The sequence below is a fragment of the Camellia sinensis genome, chromosome 6 (genome assembly GCF_055761805.1).
Source record: "Camellia sinensis isolate YWXY chromosome 6, ASM5576180v1, whole genome shotgun sequence".
Classification (NCBI taxonomy): Eukaryota; Viridiplantae; Streptophyta; class Magnoliopsida; order Ericales; family Theaceae; genus Camellia; species Camellia sinensis.
Window position 1 is genome coordinate 185143971 of NC_138966.1, and position 19996 is coordinate 185163966.

At 36.1% G+C, this 19996-nt stretch overlaps 1 protein-coding gene across 1 annotated transcript; it reads right to left on the reverse strand.

The window, feature by feature from the left end:
• Nucleotides 1-5423: 5423 nt before the first annotated feature.
• Nucleotides 5424-7295, reverse strand: LOC114315727 (uncharacterized). Its single transcript, XM_028262338.2, has 3 exons — nt 6564-7295; nt 5825-6404; nt 5424-5728 (listed from the first exon to the last, which is right to left on the reverse strand). Exons 1-3 carry the CDS (start codon nt 7293-7295, stop codon nt 5424-5426), a joined length of 1617 nt encoding a protein of 538 aa, XP_028118139.2.
• Nucleotides 7296-19996: the final 12701 nt, after the last annotated feature.

The following is a 19996-nucleotide window of genomic DNA, read 5'->3' on the forward strand; positions in this document are numbered from 1 at the left end:
ATTTTCCTTTCCAGCTTTACATTTACAGTTTTTTTACATTTACAGTTCTTTACATTATTGTACTTTAAAATTCCTGCACTACACTTCGTTTCATAGGAGTAGTTCCAAGTAGAGTTGTTGTAAACCTCTACGAGGCTGAGTTTGGATCATTATAAGTCTTTTCATCTTAATGAAATACTTCGACTGTTCTTCAATTCATTGTTATCTGTTTAATTCTCCAAAGTCAAGCCACCAGTAAAAGTCCTCTTCATTGAGGCTGAAAGAACTAAAACACAATCGTCTGATAATTGGTTGGCAATTAATTTTCTGTAAAGACTAATTGATCCTTGCTGGCACGCTCGCAATTACAATAATAACCTTCGAAAGTCAAAAAGCCAACAATATTACAACTCTTGACAAAAATCTAATAAATTTTGTTTTAAGAGCTAAGATTTATTGATTCAAGCTTAAAATATTTGACCACCAAATTATCTCTTTTACACGTAACCATTTATTTATATTGTTTATAAATATTGACTATATTACATGTATTTGAATCACTATCTTACCAATTTTTCAACAAAAGAAATACTATCTAATTCGATATTATTTAGATATATGTTATTTGTATATTTGTTTGTGAGACATGCCTTTGACTGAATCTTTAATTATATATGTCATTTAATTTATAAAAATTCATGAATCATTATAAATGTTGGAAATAGTTTGGAAAAAAAAACTGGGTTTATAACAGATTTTTTTTCTAACTTCGGTCTAATGTTTAGATGGGACCCGTGCGTCGATTTTCGTGGGTCAAAGTGGTAACGCGTTCTATGCCGCATTGTGATTCACTTGGTATATTTGGTTGCTCAAAACCATTACCGAGTGAATGAGAAATTGAGGCCAAAGTATGTTCAATGGAAATGGAGTTTTGGTGGAAAATCCTTAAAGGTTTGAATAAGGCTTGTCTCACATTGATTTGGTGGGAAGTTTTGAATGGGTTTATAAGGCATGGGTTTGGTACTTGGGGTGTGTCCCAAGGGGTACCCAATTGTTTTAGAGAGGGAGGTTGTGGGCAAAATGGGCTAGACCCATTGGACCCAAAAATCACCACACATGCGTGCGCGCGCGCCGCCCGTCTGGTCGGTCAGGCAACGGGCTGGGCCTGGGCTTGGGTACGGGCGCGGGTGCGTGGTGTGAGGTTGGGTTGGGCTTGTCCGGCCCAATACCTATCTTTTTGGGCAAAAAACATTTGAATTTAATTTAATTTTTTGGTAAAATAAAATCCAGAATTCAAATTAATCCAGAAATAAACTAGTCCGGTTTTACTGTATACCCAAACAGGTCTCTTCCCGTTTTTTATCTGTTTAAATTCAAAACCAAACAGGTTTGCATCTGTTTAATTCAAAACCTACTGTCACGACCCAACCCCAGGGGCTTAGAGTTGGAATCGTGACTTACTAACTTATTCTTATTCGTAGCAAATTAAGATGCGCAAGTGGAAATAAAAATAATTAAATAGAAATTTTACTTCATTTTACTATTTAAGAAAGATGAAATACATTTCTAGGGCTTTCATTATTTTATTATTCAGTGACCAGCCCCGAATAGAAACAAAAGGGAGCGAAAATATTAAAAAAAGAAAGATAAAATAGTGATTCAATATCAGTCCATGTGCAGGTTCCATTTTGTGGGGTTATGGGTTTCCTTTACATCTCGTCACCTGAAAGGGTAACAGCTATAAGCACACAGCAGAGTGAGAAATATTATGCCAATAGTGCAGGGAATACAAAATAACCATGGATAATTAGGTAGGCTAAAATATTTTCATAATTTAATTTAAAATGACAGTTTATTTAAAGTGGCAGAATACAGAAATCATGTAATAAATAATCATAACCACGGTATAAAACAGAACAAAGCAGAGGTCACAGAAGTGACAGTCAGAACAGAAGTCAATGGATCCATGACAAACAGAGGACCACAAAGTGGTCAAACAGAAGCCAATGGTTATTTAAGTCCCCCAAGACGTGGGACTCCTGTGGTGGTACTTACAAAACATAATTGTTTATAAGGTTATAGTCAAATATATACTAAAATTTAAACAAACATATTAATGGGTTTCCTTTTTAAGTAAATAGAGTTTAGAAAGTAATTCACGTAACTGAAATATTTATAAACATAACTTTTATTTATATAACTTAATAAATATAACTTGTATAAAATAAGTTATGGTAACTCAAAACATTCGTAAAACATATAATGGTAAAGCAAGGTATAATATAACTCACCTTAATTATAACCCTTAGCCTTACTTTACTATCAGAACTTCCTTACTATCAACTCCTCACTCTCACTTACGTACCTTTCTCTCTCGGCTTCCACCATTTTGTTCTTTCATTTTTTCCTTTAGTAGTTTATCACACCCTTGCCCCCTTTTTATACTGTGAGCCAAGCCTCACTTGGAGTGCCACGTACCCTCCTTCTCTTGGCAGGCATAATGAGGCTAGGGGTGGAGTTCTTAATTGCAAATTTAAGATGAGATTTGAGATAAGCATAAATCTTATACTTGGGCCTTATTACATACTTGGGCCTTTTTTTTTTTTTTCCTTTCTTTCTTTTGGGCCGAAGCTTACAATCCTTGCTGGGCAACTAGCTTATTTCTTTGTATTCATTTATTATTATTTATTACTATCTTTAGGTTGACCCAATTAATATTACAATTCCATAAATGTGTTAATTTGCTCCCAAATAATAATTCCCAATTAATCCTATAATCCAATGCCAAATTAGATTTATATATTTATTTATTTAATACCCTATCATCACAAGCAACCATAATTATATATAATTCTAACTATTTATGTGATACTTAATTAAACATTTAGGGTGTCACATTTCTCCCATTCTAATTAGAAGTTTGTCCCTAAACTTGACGTACCTTAACTTTCGAAGAGGTGTGGGTATTTGGCTCGCATTTGTTCTTCGGTTTCCCACGTAGCTTCTTCGATGCGATGATTTCGCCATAAGACCTTTACCAGCGGTGTGGTCTTGTTTCGGAGAACTTGATTATGATGATCGAGAATCTGTACTGGTTGTTCTTCGTAGGTGAGATCCTCTCAAACTTCCAAGTTCTCATAGTCGATGACATGTTCTGGATCTTGGAGATACCGTCGGAGCATTGAAATGTGAAACACGTTGTGGATATTAGATAGCTCAGGAGGTAGTGCAAGGCGATAGGCTACAAGACCAATTCTTTCCAGTATCTCGAATGACCCGATGTAACGTGGGTTTAGCTTTCCGCGCTGTCCGAATCGGATCACTCCTCTTGTTTGTGAGATTTTGAGAAACACATGATCTCTTACTTGAAATTCTAAGTCTTGTCTCCGAGTATCTGCATAACTTTTCTGGCGGCTCTGAGCAGTGCGAATCCGTTGTTGGATGAGTTGGATTTTCTCACTGGTGATTTGTACGATTTCGGGGCCTAACAATTTCCTGTCCCCGACCTCCATCCAGCATAGAGGTGATCGACATCTCCTTCCATACAGAGCTTCGTATGGCGCCATTCCAATGCTTGCCTGATAATTGTTGTTATAGGCGAATTCCACCAAAGGTAGGTGCTCATCCTAGTTACCTTTGAGGTCCAACACACATACACGTAACATGTCTTCAAATGCCTAGATTGTTCTTTCAGATTGCCCATCAGTTTGTGGATGATAGGCCGTACTGAACTTCAGTGTAGTTCCCAACGCTTCTTGCAATTTATTCCAGAAGTGAGACACGAAACGAGGGTCTCGGTCAGACACGATCGATACTGCGATACCATGCAACCGAATAATCTCCTTGATATATAAAGTGGCAGATTTATTCAGAGGGTACATGATTTTGATTGGTAGAAAATATGCTGACTTTGTCAATCGGTCTACTATAACCCATATTGCATCATTCTTTGAGAAAGACTGTGGTAGCCCGACCACGAAGTCCATAGTAATGTGTTCCCATTTTCATTCAGGAATAGGGAGTGGTTGCAGTAGCCCTGCAGGTCTCTGATGTTCTGCTTTAACACGCTGACAATGCAGACATTTGGAAACATGGCTTGCTATATCTCTTTTCATTCCAGTCTACCAGTAGTGTTTCTTCAGATCATGATACATCTTTGTGTTGCCAAGGTGGACTGCAAATCTCGAGTTATGAGCTTCCTCCAGTATCTTCTTCTTGAGTTCTGGGATGTCGGGTATGCAAATTCAATTCTGAAATTTCAGTATCCCATTGCTTATAATAAAATCAGGATCAGGCTTGTTCCTTTGTTCCTCGTACCTTTTCTTCAAAAGTCTATCTTCCCATTGGCGTGCTTTAATTTCTCCAAACAATGTAGGCTCCACGGTTACATTGGCGAGCAACCCATTGATCTTGCAGAAAATGAGAGTACATGTCAAACTTCTCGTCGTCTTTCGGCTCAGTGTGTCTGCCACCACGTTAGCTTTGCCCGGATGGTGATGAATCTCTATATCGTAGTCTTTCATAAATTCCAACCACCGTCGTTGCCTTATATTCAGTTCCTTCTGTGTGAATAGATATTTTAGACTTTTGTGATCAGTATAAATTTCGCAGGTTGAACCGTAGAGATAATGACGCCAGATTTTGAGAGCAAAGATCACAGCAGCCAATTCCAAATCGTGATTCGGGTAGTTCTTCTCGTGATTCTTCAATTGTCGTGACGCATAAGCAATGACTTTTCCGTCTTGCATGAGAACACAACCCAACCTATTGTATAGGGCATCACTATATATTACAAACCCATCTGCTCCCGTAGGGAGTGCTAGTATAGGGGCTGACACAAGTCAACCTTTTAATTCTTGAAAGCAATACTCCTGTTTATCGGTCCATTCAAAAGGTGTGTTCTTCTGAGTTAGCTGAGTCAAGGGCGATGCTATCTTTGAGAAATCTTGTACGAAGCGTCGATAATAGCCAGCTAGACCCAAGAAACTTCAGATTTCTGACACATTAGTAGGTCGCGGCCAGTCCACGATTGCTGCAACTTTTTGGGGGTCAACCGCGATGCCATCTTTATTAATGACGTTACCGAGAAAGTGTACACTAGTGATCCAGAATTCGCATTTCTTCAACTTGGCGTAGAGTTTATGATCACGTAGTGTTTGTAGAACCATTCGCAAGTGCCGCTCATGAGCTTCTGGTGACTTGGAGTATATGAGGATGTCGTCAATGAAGACGATGACGAACTCATCAAGATAGGGTTTGAACACTCTATTCATGAGGTCCATGAAGTCTGCTGGGGCATTTGTGACGCCAAAAGGCATGACGAGAAATTCATAGTGCCCGTAACGGGTTCTGAAGGCAGTCTTTTCAATGCTTTCCAATTTAACTTTTAGCTGATGGTAGCCCGAACGTAAGTCAATTTTGGAAAATACTTGCGCGCCTTGAAGTTAATCGAACAAGTCATCGATTCGCGGCAGAGGGTATTGATTCTTGATGGTAATCTTATTCAGCTCCCGGTAATCGATACATAATCTCATTGTGCCATCCTTTTTCTTCACGAACAATACTAGAGCTCCCAAGGGTGAGGTACTAGGCCGAATGAAACCTTTGTCCAAGAGTTCCTGGAGTTGAGTCTTCAGCTCTTTCAATTCTGTCATCGACATGCGGTATGGAGCTTTTAATATAGGCTGCGTGCCAGGTTGGGTTTCAATGGTGAATTCGATTTCCCGATCAACTGGAATACCGGGTAGATCTTCAAGAAAGACATCCGGGAATTCTTGAACTACAGGAATTGCATTAACGGTAGGGTCCTCTTTTTGTGTATCAATCACATAACAAATATAACTACCACAACCCTTTCTTAGAAGTCGTTGGGCCGCCATGGAGGATATAATACAGGAAGGGTTAGAAACTTCAGTCCCATCAAAGACAAGTTCGGGTTGGTTTGGTAACTTGAAGGAGACCTTTTTGGCTTTACAATCGATAGAGGCGTGGTTAGCAGCCAGCCAATCCATACCTAAGATTACATCAAAGTTTTTAATACGGAGGGGAATCAAGTCTGCATATAAGGTTTTGCCTTTTAGGAATATAGCACAAGATTTGTACACATTAGTACTACAGGCAGGCTTACCAGAAGGAAAAGACACAGACAATGTATATCCTAATGGTTCGGGTGTTGATGTCAACTTGGCAGCAAAGTGTGGTGCAACAAAAGAATGAGTTGACCCAGAGTTAATAAGGACATGAGCTAAAAGACCACAGACAGAAAGTGTACCTGACACAACATTTTCGGTAACTTTCGATTTTCCAAGTACCAAGGCGAAAGCTCGACCTTGGCAGTTTTGATCCTTCTTTTCTCCTCCCGGTCCCGCGGTTCTCCTGACTGGGATAGAGGGGTTGGCTGTAGGGTTAACCATCTTTGGACAATCCTTTAGCAAGTGGCCAAACTGTCTGCATTTAAAACATGCTCCCGTGTCACGATGGCATTATCCTCAATGAGTCTTCCTACAAGTGGGGCAAGTTGGAATAGTGCCATCTCGGGGGTTGGTCGGACCTTGGTGGCCGGAGCTGGTTGTGCCCATGCTCACCTTTTTATGAAGTGCAACACCGGGTCTTTTGTTATTCCTTTCCCAGAATCGCTTCTTGAAGCTTGGTTCTCCGGAACGTGAGGCTTTAATTTCCTTTTCTGCGATGTACGCCCGTTCCACCACTTCTGCATAGGTTGGCAATTTCAAGACCTCAAGTCTGTCTTTTATTCCAACATCCAATCCTGCTTCAAATTTTCTTGCTTTTCGAGCTTCAGTGGGGATGACGTATGTTGCAAACCGAGCGAGTTGTGTGAACTTGCTCTCATATTTGGCCATCGTCATGGTTCCTTGCTTAAGATGTATAAATTCGGATGCCTTCTGTTCCCGCAATGAATCTGGAAAGTATTTTTCGTAGAATACTTCCAAGAATCTCGCCCAAGTCGTAATTGCTTCTTTGGCCAGAGTGAGAAGCCACAATTCCTGTGCATTGTTTTTGAAAGTGAAAGTGGCGAAAGTTACCTTTTGTCTCTCGGTGCAGGGTAGGGCATGAAAAATCTTTTCCATGTCTTTAACCCAAGCGTCTGCTATCATTGGGTCTGGGTTGCCGGTAAATGTGGTGGGTTTCAGGTCCTGGAACTGTTTTATGGTAACCAGCCCTTCTTGCCGTTCCGGCGTCCCATTGTTGATGTTAGTTTGTAAAGCTTGCAAAAAGCTAGTAACCGCTCTTTCCATTACCCTTTCCATCGATTCAGTGCCACTAACTGATGACTCACTTCCATTACCATTAGCCATTCTACAAGTAATAAATGAGGCATTATATTCTCAACGCAACATATATATATATATATATATGTATATATGTAGCACAATACATATGTAGTACACTTTATATTTATATAAACTGCCAACATTACACATTTTTATTTATTTATATATTTTTTTCAATTCGCATTACATTAGTCAGAATATGTTAGTGTCCCATCCCTGCGGTAAACAAAACAAAAGTCAACAAAAGGGGATTAGAACATATCAAGATCAACATACAAAAGATTTTCTACTATCCAGATCTAGAGTGGTGGGTCAGATGGACCGAAAAACCAGGGGAAATAGTGCTGCATAAAAAGCTCAAACTCTCACCCCAACTGGACTACACCAAAACACATCCATGATACCTGGACCGTGAAAATGGGGATAGACCGTATATGACCCACAAATACTCGGTCGACAATCCAAACAAGTGTCTCAACATATGACAGATCATTTTCGAAGTCAACATTTGGAATATTAATGATTTCCAGTGGGTTAGGGACTGTGGTGACAATATAATCCTCGGGGTACACGTTCCCCCTCCTGGCTGCAAACTCTGGGGGTAGAGGGCCTATAATATAATGCGGGCGGTCGTGACCTGGGGCGACGTTAAGGACGTGAGATGGTCCGAGAAAACGTCTGCGTGTATGGACAAGGCTGTGCCTCCATAATAAGTGTGGGACATCGGTAGGGTCAACCTGGATATAAATGGGCCGACCCATCAACCGGCCAAGGCCTAGGTGCAATTCCCTGACTATTTTCTCAGAATCTCCCCAACCCTCAGGTGAGACGGGGGCGGGAGCAGGGTGTTCAGCTAAGATTTCATCTAAATTGATGGCCTGGAGGTCATTCCAAAAAGCATCATCAAGGTAAATTTCTGACATCCCTACAATATCAGAATAAACGTAAGATTTTACTCAGGAAAACTATCGTCACAGGTAAATATTTATTATTACTATTTTATTTATTTATTTTTACTATATATATATATATATATATTTTCTCTTAGCTATATGATTATTATTATTATTATTATTATTTTAGGATTTATTTATATATTTATTTATATATATATATATATATTTTTAAAACCGTTGCTCTGATACCACCTTTGTCACGACCCAACCTCAGGGGCTTAGAGTTGGAATCGTGACTTACTAACTTATTCTTATTCGTAGCAAATTAAGATGCGCAAGTGGAAATAAAAATAATTAAACAGAAATTTTACTTCATTTTACTATTTAAGCAAGATGAAATACATTTCTAGGGCTTTCATTATTTTTTTATTCAGTGACCGGCCCCGAATAGAAACAAAAAAGGGAGCGAAAATATAAAAAAAAAGAAAGATAAAATAGTGATTCAACATCAGTCCATGTGCAGGTTCCATTTTGTGTGGTTATGGGTTTCCTTTACATCTCGTCACCTGAAAGGGTAGCAGCTATAAGTACACAGCAGAGTGAGAAATATTATGCCAATAGTGCAGGGAATACAAAATAACCATGGATAATTAGGTAGGCTAAAATATTTGCACAATTTAATTTAAAATGACAGTTTATTTAAAGTGGCAGAATACAGAAATCATGTAATAAATAATCATAACCGCGGTATAAAACAAAACAAAACAGAGGTCACAGAAGTGACAGTCAGAACAGAGGTCAATGGATCCATGACAAACAGAGGACCACAAAGTGGTCAAACAGAAGCCAATGGTTATTTAAGTCCCTCAAGGCGTGGGACTCCCGTGGTGGTACTTATAAAATATAATTGTTTATAAGGTTATAGTCAAATATATACTAAAATTTAAACAAACATATCAATGAGTTTCTTTTTTAAGTAAATAGAGTTTAGAAAGTAACCTACGTAACTGAAATATTTATAAACATAACTTTTATTTATATAACTTAATAAATATAACTTGTATAAAATAAGTTATGGTAACTCAAAACATTCGTAAAACATATAATGGTAAAGCAAGGTATAATATAACTCACTTTAATTATAACCCTTAGCCTTACTTTACTATCAAAACTTCCCTACTATCAACTCCTCACTCTCACTTACGTACCTCTCTCTCTCTCGGCGTCCACCCTTTTGTTCTTTCGTTTTTTCCTTTAGTAGTTCATCACACCCTTGCCCCTTTTTTATACTGTGAGCCAAGCCTCACTTGGAGTGCCACGTACCCCCCCTCTCTTGGTAGGCATAATGAGGCTAGGGGTGAAGTTCTTAATTGCAAATTTAAGATGAGATTTGAGATAAGTATAAATCTTATACTTGGGCCTTGTTACATACTTGGGCCTTTTTTTTTTTTTTCTTTCTTTTGGGCCGAAGCTTATAATCCTTGCTGGGCAACTAGCTTATTTCTTTGTATTCATTTATTATTATTTATTACTATCTTTAGGTTGACCAAATTAATATTACAATTCCATAAATGTGTTAATTTGCTCCCAAATAATAATTTCCAATTAATCCTATAATCCAATGCCAAATTAAATTTATATATTTATTTATTTAATACCCTATCATCACAAGCAACCATAATTATATATAATTCTAACTATTTATATATGTGATACTTAATTAAACGTTCGGGGTGTCACACCTGCAGCCACCAATACATCTATAAATAGGACAGCCCTCATTTGATGTTTTACATTCAGAAATTTCGTACTTCGGCTCTGCAAATTTATTCTTCATTTTGCTGCATTTTATTTTTTGTGAGAAAGAGTATAAACACTTAGTATGTTCGTTAGGCAAACAATTTGTAGTGCTGCTATTGTTTGTAATTGATCATTTCATCCTGGGAGATAGACGTCCACATTCTGAAAGCACTGTGGAGAGGACGAATCTCTCTTAAGGACAAAGTGTCAAACACTGGACTTGATTAGATTATTAATCGAACAAATTAATCAAGTAAGTTGTTTAATTTATTATTCTGTTTTTATTTATTTATTTATTTATTTCTAGTTTGATTTTTGTAATCAAACAAATTCTCTCATTTCCTTTATTTCTTTATATTCTGGTTGTTATTTAGTACACAACAGAATTTAATCTATTTAAATACAGTGAAGATTGTCCAGCAATCTTAAGACAGAATTGTTTTTGATGTCTTCATTATATTTAATTTTCTATGTTTTCAAAGTGATATTCTGGTTGGAAAATACAAATAGTATTATAAGCTATTTGACAGGTAGTAGTAATATACTGTCTATTTTCTTTGACAACTAGTAGTAATATACTGGTGTCATTAACAATTGCAGAATATTATTTGGTGTTATAGAAAATTAATTTGTGGTATTTTATTTTCTAGTTTTAGTAACAAAGAAAATAAAATTATTTTGTGTTATAATTTATTTTCTGGTTTTAGTAACTAGAAAATTAATTTTGTTAATCAATCATGTAACTTTGTGTCTCAGTCATAATCTGTAAATTTTGTACGTGACTTACGGTTTCGTTTGGAAGACCACTTAATTTTGAGCCATTTGTGAAAAGACGTTAATTCTTTTGACTTTATCATAGTTCATTGTGAGTATACATGGAAGAATTTGTTTCTTGAGTAAAATATTAGTTTTACAAACTAATTTCATTTTTATTACGAAGAAACCTTTGTGGCAAGTTTATTTTATTTATTGGTTTTTTGAATCATTTTTAATTTCTGTGTGTGGATTTGTAATCGTGAATAGTTTCTGCATATGACTAGGAAATATATATATATTCACAAGAACATTTTAATGTTTATATATATAATTAGTTTATTTGTGTACTAATCAAACTGATTAAATCAAGGTATGCTTTGTCGGTTTTGGAGTTTATAGTTTAAAACGTGTTGTTTTACTTACGTTGGATTTTTGGGTTGAGAATCTTTTTATATCATGATGCAAGTTTTGGGATCATGCATGATAAATTTATTTTGTTAATTTATTTTTTTATTTGATGCATTTGATATGCATGTATTGATATCAACTCAAGTTATTTCTTAAAAAATAATCTCATGTGATTTGGAATGATAATTGATATGTTCACTTTGTACATAAGCAGATTAATTTGAGTATTTCTAATCAATTTGAATGGGTATTTAAACACCTGAGATATTTCAATAACATGAAGATTTAAATAGTTTTATTGTTCTATTTAATTGGAAGTAATTTTGAGAAATCTTTTATGTGGATTATTATTTGTTGAATTTGTGACATAAGATGTTGTCAATCATTATTTTACTTGTGTAGTAGAATTTTTTAAATCATAAACCATTATTTTAATATGGGAGTGTATCTCTTGCATTAGAAGAGATAATTTAGTTTTCTTTTATCACAAATATTTTTGTGACAGTGATACTTATTCGTAAATGAGTTGCAAGAATTTATACAATCAAATGAGATTTTTGTTTTGTTTGATTCTTAGGCAAAATCTTTATGAAGATATGATTTTGTCAAAACATTAATTCTGACTTGTGTAGTCATAATTATTTTGATTTTTTCATGAATTTGTTTTGAAATTTATTGATTTATATTAGAAGTGATAGGGGTGGTGAATATGATGCACCATTAAATGAATTTTGTGCACAACATGGCATTATTCACCAAACTACAACACCCTATTCTCCACAGCAAAATGGAATTGTTGAAAAAAAGAATAGAACCCTAAAAGAAATGATGAATGTCATGTTACTAAGTTCAGGCTTCCCACAGAACTTGTGGGGGGAAGCAATATTGTCTGCTAATTATGTTCTTAACAGAATACCCCACAAGAAAATCAACAGCACTCCCTATGAATTGTGAAAAGGTCGACCGCCTTCCTACAAATACTTAAAAGTGTGGGGGTGTTTAGCAAAAGTTGAAGTTCCTGTTCCTAAAAAGACTAAGATTGGACTAAAAACAGTATATTGTGTGTTTATTTGTTATGCTCAGAATAGTAGTGCATATCGATTTCTGACTTATAAATCAGAAATACCTGATATAAATGTGAATACTATTATAGAGTCAAGGAATGCTATGTTTTTTAAACATGTCTTTTCTTGTAAGAAAGGACAGGAATTAAGTTCACAGAAAAGAACTTATGATTGTACACAAAGTCAAGAGACTAATGACAATCAAACACAAAAGACTAGTAATGGTCTCGACCAACAGGATTTAACTGATGATGAACCAAGACGAAGTAAGAGAGCGAGAACATCAAAATCTTTTGGTCCAGATTTTCTAACATACTTGTTAGAAAATGAACCTCAAAGCTTTAAGGCAGCAATGGCAGGTCCTGAAACACCTTTGTGGAAAGAGGCTGTTAATAATGAAATTGAATTTATTATACAAAATCATACTTGGGAATTGGTGGATCTTCCACCAGGTTCTAAACCTCTTGGATATAAATGGATATTCAAGAGAAAAATGAAAGCAGATGGTTCAATTGACAAGTATAAAACAAGACTTGTAGTAAAAGGTTACAGACAAAAGGAAAGTCTGGACTATTTTGACACATATTCCCCTGTGACAAGAATAACATCCATTCGCATGCTTTTTTCTATAGCAGCTTTGTTTAATTTAGAAATATATCAAATGGATGTTAAGATAGTTTTCTTAAACGGTGATCTAAATGAAGAGATCTATATGGAGCAACCCGAAGGGTTTGTAGTGTTGGGACAATAAAAGAAAGTTTGTCGGCTTGTAAAATCCCTTTATGGATTAAAACAAACACCTAAGCAATGGCATGAAAATTTTGATCATGCAATGCTTACTAATGGGTTTAAGATAAACGAATGTGACAAATGCGTCTATGTTAAAAACACTGACCTAGGATATGTCATAGTTTGTCTTTATGTGGATGACATGCTTATTATTGGAAGCAGTCAAAACATGATCAAATCAACAAAGCAAATGCTTAACAAAAGATTTGATATGAAAGATATGGGGGTCACAGATGTTATATTAGGAATGAAAATTACTAAAACATCTGACGGATATGCATTATCTCAATCACATTATATTGAGAAAATTCTTGGTAAATTTATCAAGGATGATATGAATTTAGCTAGAACACCTGTAGACGTCAATCTTTATTTATCAAAAAATAAAGGTGATGCAGTGTCTTAGTTAAAATACTCCCAAATCATTGGAAGCCAATGTACCTAATGAATTGTATTCGTCCTGATATAGCTTATGCTATCAGTAAATTGAGTAGGTACACTAGAAATCTTGAAGAAGACCATTGGAAAGCGATCATTCGGGTTCTTAGATATCTAAGATTTACTCGTGATCATGGTTTGAACTTTACTCGATATCCAGTAGTACTCGAAGGTTATTGTGATGCCAATTGGATATCGGATACTAAAGATTCAAAATCCACTAGTGGATATGTCTTTACTCTAGGAGGCGCTGCTGTTTCTTGGAAGTCCACGAAACAAATTGCATCGCACGATCCACAATTTAATCCGAGTTTATTGCTTTAGACAATGCAGGAGAAGAAGCAGAATGACTTCGTTACTTCTTAGAAGACATTCCAATCTGGCCAAAACCCGTGCCAACTATTTGCATTCATTGTGATAGTCAATCTGCAATAGGCAGGGCACAAAATCATATGTATAACGGTAAGTCACGATATCTTCGTCGTCGACATAATACCGTAAGGAAATTGTTGTCAAACGGAATAATCTCAATAGATTATATAAAATCTAAAGAGAATATTGCGGATCCGTTAACAAAAGGTTTGACAAAAGAGCTAGTGTATAGTTCATCAAAGGGGATGGGATTAAAGCCTATTACATAAGAGTCGTCATAATGGTAACCTTACTTATATGACTGGAGATCCTAGGAACTAAGTTCAAAGGGACAACTAAGTTATGTATGGCTCGGCAGAAATCACCAAGGGATTAAAATTCCTACCCATTCCTATGGTGAGAGTGATATTTGCAACATATGTTGTATGCAGGGGCATAAGGATAAGTTTTGCTTTTAATGATTACTTATATCTTGATTAAGGCATAAAATCAAGACGAGTATAAGGACATACTCACAATAAGAATCACCTATATGAGTGTTGAACTAGGGCCGGTTTTATGAGAATGAAGAGGCTAAATTCTCTAGAAACACTCATAAAAACCAGGAGCGTTCAAGACCAAAATGAACACAACAGTGAGAATCATGATGTGTTAGAAGATATTTTGTGTGAAATCTATTGTCTTGGCTTACATAAACCGCTGAACAATTAAAGGCATCGCATCCATTGGTTAGCTAGTAAGTCCGATAGGTTATCACTAGAGAAGGTTCAAGGCCGAAGGCTACCTATCCTGATATAAAATATTTTCGACTTATACTCTTTCGATAAAGTCTGCATATTGTTGCATTTCCGTTGTCATCAAATTCCATTCATGTGGGGGATTGTTGGAAATGGTTTCGAAAAAAAAGAAACTGGGTTTATAACAGATTTTTTTCCTAACTTTGGTCTAATGTTTAGATGGGACTCGTGCGTCGATTTTCGCGAGTCAAAGTGGTAACGCGTTCTATGCCGCGTTGTGATTCACGTGGTATATTTGGTTGCTCAAACCATTACCGAGTGAATGAGAAATTGAAGCCAAAGTATGCTCCATGAAAATGGAGTTTTGGTGGAAAATTCTTAAAAGTTTGAATAAGGCTTGTCCCACATTGACTTGGTGGGAAGTTTTGAATGGGTTTATAAGGCATGGGTTTTGGTACTTGGGGTGTGCCCCAAGGGGTACCCAAGTGTTTTAGAGAGGGAGGTTATGGGAAAAATGGGCTAGACCCATTGGACCCAAAAATCACCACACATGCGCGCGCGCGTCACCGCCCGTCTCCCGTCTGGTCGGTCAGGCGGGTTGGGCTTGGGCTTGGGCGCGGGTGCGTGGTGTGAGGTTGAGTTGGGCTTGTCCGGTCCAATACCTATCTTTTTAGGCCAAAAACATTTGAATTTAATTTAATTTTTTTGTAAAATAAAATCCAAAATTCAAATTAATCTGGAAATAAACTGGTCCGGTTTTACTGTACACCCAAACAGGTCCCTTCTCATTTTTTATCTGTTTAAATTCAAAACCAAACAAGTTTGCACCTGTTTAATTCAAAACCTGTAACCACCAATATATCTATAAATAAGACAACCCTCATTTGATGTTTTACATTCAGAAATTTCGTACTTCACCTCTGCAAATTTATTCTTCATTTTGCAGCATTTTATTTTTTGTGAGAAAGAGTATAAACACTTAGTGTGTTCGTTAGGCAAACAATTTGTAGTGTTGCTATTGTTTGTAGTTGATCATTTCATCTTGGGAGATAGACGTCCATATTCTGAAAGCACCGTGGAGAGAACGAATTTGTCTTAAGAACACAGTGTCAAACACTAGACTTGATTAGATTATTAATTGAACAAATTAATCAAGTAAGTTGTTTAATTTCTTATTCTGTTTTTATTTATTTCTAGTTTGATTTTTGTAATCAAACAAATTCTCTCATTCTCTTTATTTCTTTATATTCTGGTTGTTGTTTAGTACACAACAGAATTTAATCTATTTAAATACAGTAAAAATTGTCCAACAATAAATACTTGAGGCATGTTATCTATGGAGTCTTGTTAGGTTTTTATTCTTGACAACCTCGTTTGACAAAACTTCTTTAAGTTGTATTTGTTTTCGCACTTTTTATTTCAGTGAGGCTATAAGTGTTTAGATGCGAATCCAACCCGAATTGTGTCTTGCAGAGAAGTTTGTGATGTTAATACTTTCAAGATTGCCACTTCGCTGATTATGACAGGGTCGAGCTGCCTGGTCAGCTCGCAAGGGTCTAGGGGGCAACGCTTCTTGGCGGGTTCAGGGCAGCGCCATGGCGGGGTCAAGGGGCAGTGCCCCCAAAGCAAAATGCAAAAATGCATTCAAAGTTGCCTCCCCGCTCGAGCGTCCATTCCCCCGCTCGAGCGAAGAATACTGAGTTCCAGAAGTTTGGTGAGTCTGCAAAAATACTGTGATCTGTGTTTTCACGCTCAAGCGTCGAAATCCCCGCTCGAGCGTACATCCTGGTTTGGAACACGTGAACACGTTATATAGTGTCCCCGCTTGAGCGTCCATTTTCCTGCTCGAGCATACACCCTAGTGCGGAACACTTCATATAGTGTCCTCGCTCGAGTGTCCATTCCCACGCTCGAGCGGACCTCGCGATTTCAGATTCTATAAATTGCAAGTTGCTCCAAATCTAGGATAACTTCTCCAGATCTTCTTTTTGGGTTCTAGGGTTTATATCTGGGGATATTTTGCTAGTTTTCTTTGATGTTTTGATTGAGTATTAAACTCATGGTTTAAAGAGTATACATCAAAGGATTATTTGTTTGTTCTACACAAAAGAGAGAGTTGTTCTTCGGTGGATTCTGAAGAATTCGAGCCTGAAGCTTTGGTGGATTCTGGAGTAGCTCATCGTCAAGACAATTCCGAAGTGAAGACGGAGTTGGAAGAGACACATAGAGGTTGGTTCAATTTGGGCGTGGATTCGCTAGGTAATTGAGAGTATACCTGTGTAATTCTTTTATATCTTCTTAGTGGATTGTTTTGTGGCTGTTACCTGTGATTTTTTTATCACAATTGGAGGTGTCCAATTGTGATTTTTTCACGTAAAATCATTGTGTCGATTTGTCTTGATTGTTTGATTGAGATTATTATATACTGCTTAAAATTGATACATAATCACAAATCAACATCTAGGGGATTTCTAGATTTTTCAAGTCTTATAGAGGAGACAGATCTAACTCTGAATTCTTTATTATTATTGACATTTTCTTAATTGCGTCTACATATATTGTCCATCCAATTTTCAATTTTTATACAATTGTTTACATTTTATTATATGTGTTTATTGCATCTAATTTTTTAAGGGCTTGGGTTGGTTTCTCATAAATTATATAAACAAAACCAATTAAAATTCACTCTCCCACTAGTTTCAATCCATGCCCATATGACCTTGTTAATACATGCACCCCTTTTTATTCAAAAAATTAAATAGATTTATAACATTGAATTACATATTTTACAATTAAAGTAGCTTAAAGAGTGAAGTTTCTTTGATATTTTGTTCAAAGAGTTTCTTTGTTTTTTATTTTATACTTGTTCAATGAGTTTTTTTTCAAGCACATCTATATTTTCTATTTACGTACAAACATTTAAACCACTACTATTTAATGGATGGTGATTATTATGTAAAGAAAAATCAAGTAACTGCACATTAATGTAGTATGTAACAAATATTATATAAATATATTGCTATTAAAAAAATTGATGATGTATTTTTATTATAATGTCTTATATTACAATAAAATTTAACTTATTATTAATACAAAAAAATAAAAACTTCTAAAATAAATAGAGAGAATTTTCAAATAAATATAATGAAAGATCTTACTGACAGTAGCAAAATTGATGATGATTGAATCACAATACCAAAATATTGTAAATTAAAATATTAAAACAGATATATAAGAGGGGTGCTCTAGTAATTTAAGCTCAATAATGCATTTGGATATAAAAAGATTGACAAAAGAACTCAGAGCATCCCTATCAGTTCCTTATAATAGTCTTTTGCTATTATAAGGGGTTAATTCTTTAGAATTTTTTTGTCAACAGATTCCTTATACCATCTCTTAAATTTAGGATTATTATAGTAACTCTCTATTTGTAGGGAGCCACTGTAACTCCTTTATATCTGATAAATTCTTATTTTATTTCATTAAAGGTATGAAGGGAAAGTCTCTTGGATATCCCCCCGAACGTCTCAGGACATCCCTCGAATGTCCATGAATGCCCTGTAACTGAAGAAAAAAAATGCCAAAAAATGACCTAACCGATCGACCTCCCCTATTTGTTTTCCTCTTCTTTGCTGCTAGTGTTTGGTTGTGCTGCTGCCCATAAATGCCCAAAAGTGCCCTGGTTGGCTTTTCAGTATTTTATTTTTAAAAAAATATTTAAATTTAAAAGTAATTACAACTATTATTTTAATAGAATAAAGAATGAATATTTACTAATAAATCCCATCGAATAAACAACTATACCAATCAGTCCCACTTTTGAAATGATGATAGGATAAGTCCTACTGGTGGAGAGGTTTAGATCTATGCGATCCTATTTTCCAAGTTTGGTAGTTAGTTCTGGTCATTTATACCCTTTCTTATTTGATTGGGTCTATTTTAAAGGGATCACCTTCATTTTTGTTAAGTTACACATTACAGTGATACACGTTTCCAACATTGGCTATTAGGGTTTTGGGTTTTTGGGTGGGGGCGGTGCTGCGTGGTCTGTGTGACATCGCAGTAAGAAAAGCATTTTCGATCGTTTATTTCTCTGTTGTTATGCAGCTATATATATATATTTTTGTTTAATAACACAGAGTTGTTGTGTTTTATTGGTAGTATCTATTTTTGGTATGGGGATTGTTTGCATCCATTTCATTATGGGTTAAATGTAGGTTGTGGGTTTTTGGGGAGGGGTGATGCTGCGTGGTTTGTGTGATGTCGCAGTAACGGTATCATTTCATGTCCTTCAATTAGTCCCTGTTATTCAGGTATGGATGGGATGGGTGTATTTGATTGGTAAGAAGTCCATGGACTTGATCTCTTACGAGAACCTGAAACAACAACAACACACCATTTTTAGTTTAAATGCAATTTCCAACATTAAAAAACAAACTTAAAATGGTACACATCACAACTACACTATGTTACACCCAACCACAACAATACATTTCATAAAAACATAGACAACAATACATATCACATTCGTTTCCCAATTTTTCCAACAGCCAACACTGAAATTAAATAAAATGTGCACGTGTATTCAAAACACCACCCACACACCCCACAAAATCACCTACGAAACACCGTCACCAAACAACAAGTTCTTGTTGCTATGAGTACATGTTATGCATAATCACTATAGCGCCAACATGAAACATGTCATATCGTATCAGAAGCATTTTAAATTTTTGTCACTCACACGGAACAAGCATCACACGTCCGTCACACACGAATACTTCACGTTTACAGAAAACCCACTCGCCAAACTCGATCCCAAAAAAAAAAAAAAAAACCAGCCAACACCTGCATTTACTACTCTGTTCACAATTTTTTCATAATCCCACCCGTATTGCACACACACCAAGCTTATCTTCGTGTGCGTACATTGTTTGCAGAGTTATTATACAACCACCTCTCAACATGTCACACTAGCCCCCCCAGTTATTCAACAGGAACACAACATAAAAAACCATTTCTGATCATAACCACTACAGACAACACACACACTTCATATCAAACACACCCAAACCCCTACCCCCATCCCCTTACCCCCACACACCATACGTCACACATACACCACAACACCTAAACCATTTACAACAATCTTCGTACATTACAAAATTCCACACCAACTTGCAACAAATAAAGTAAAAAAATGGGACCCTAAACATCATAACCTATTGAAAACACATATACCCCGCAAATTGGACCCCATACTACAAACTATTATGAGAACACATACATAACCAAACCCTACACCAACAAATAAAGTCAGAAAATGAGATCCCAAAAATCAAAAGCAATTGACAAAACACACACTCCGAAAATGGGATCCCAAACTACAAAAACAACTGATAACACATAATCTCCAAAAAATGGGTCCTCACATATCTATCTAATAAACCAAAATCAGCAGCAGG

Excerpts from the sequence above, each read along its gene's own strand:
- LOC114315727 (XM_028262338.2), bottom strand. The coding sequence starts at position 7,295 with ATGGCTAATGGTAATGGAAGTGAGTCATCAGTTAGTGGCACTGAATCG. Across the intron at positions 6,405-6,563 it reads GTGTTGCACTTCATAAAAAG|GATTGTCCAAAGATGGTTAA; the intron begins GTGAGCATGGGC and ends CACTTGCTAAAG. Across the intron at positions 5,729-5,824 it reads ACTTCTAAGAAAGGGTTGTG|ATCTACCCGGTATTCCAGTT; the intron begins GTAGTTATATTT and ends TCTTTCTTGAAG.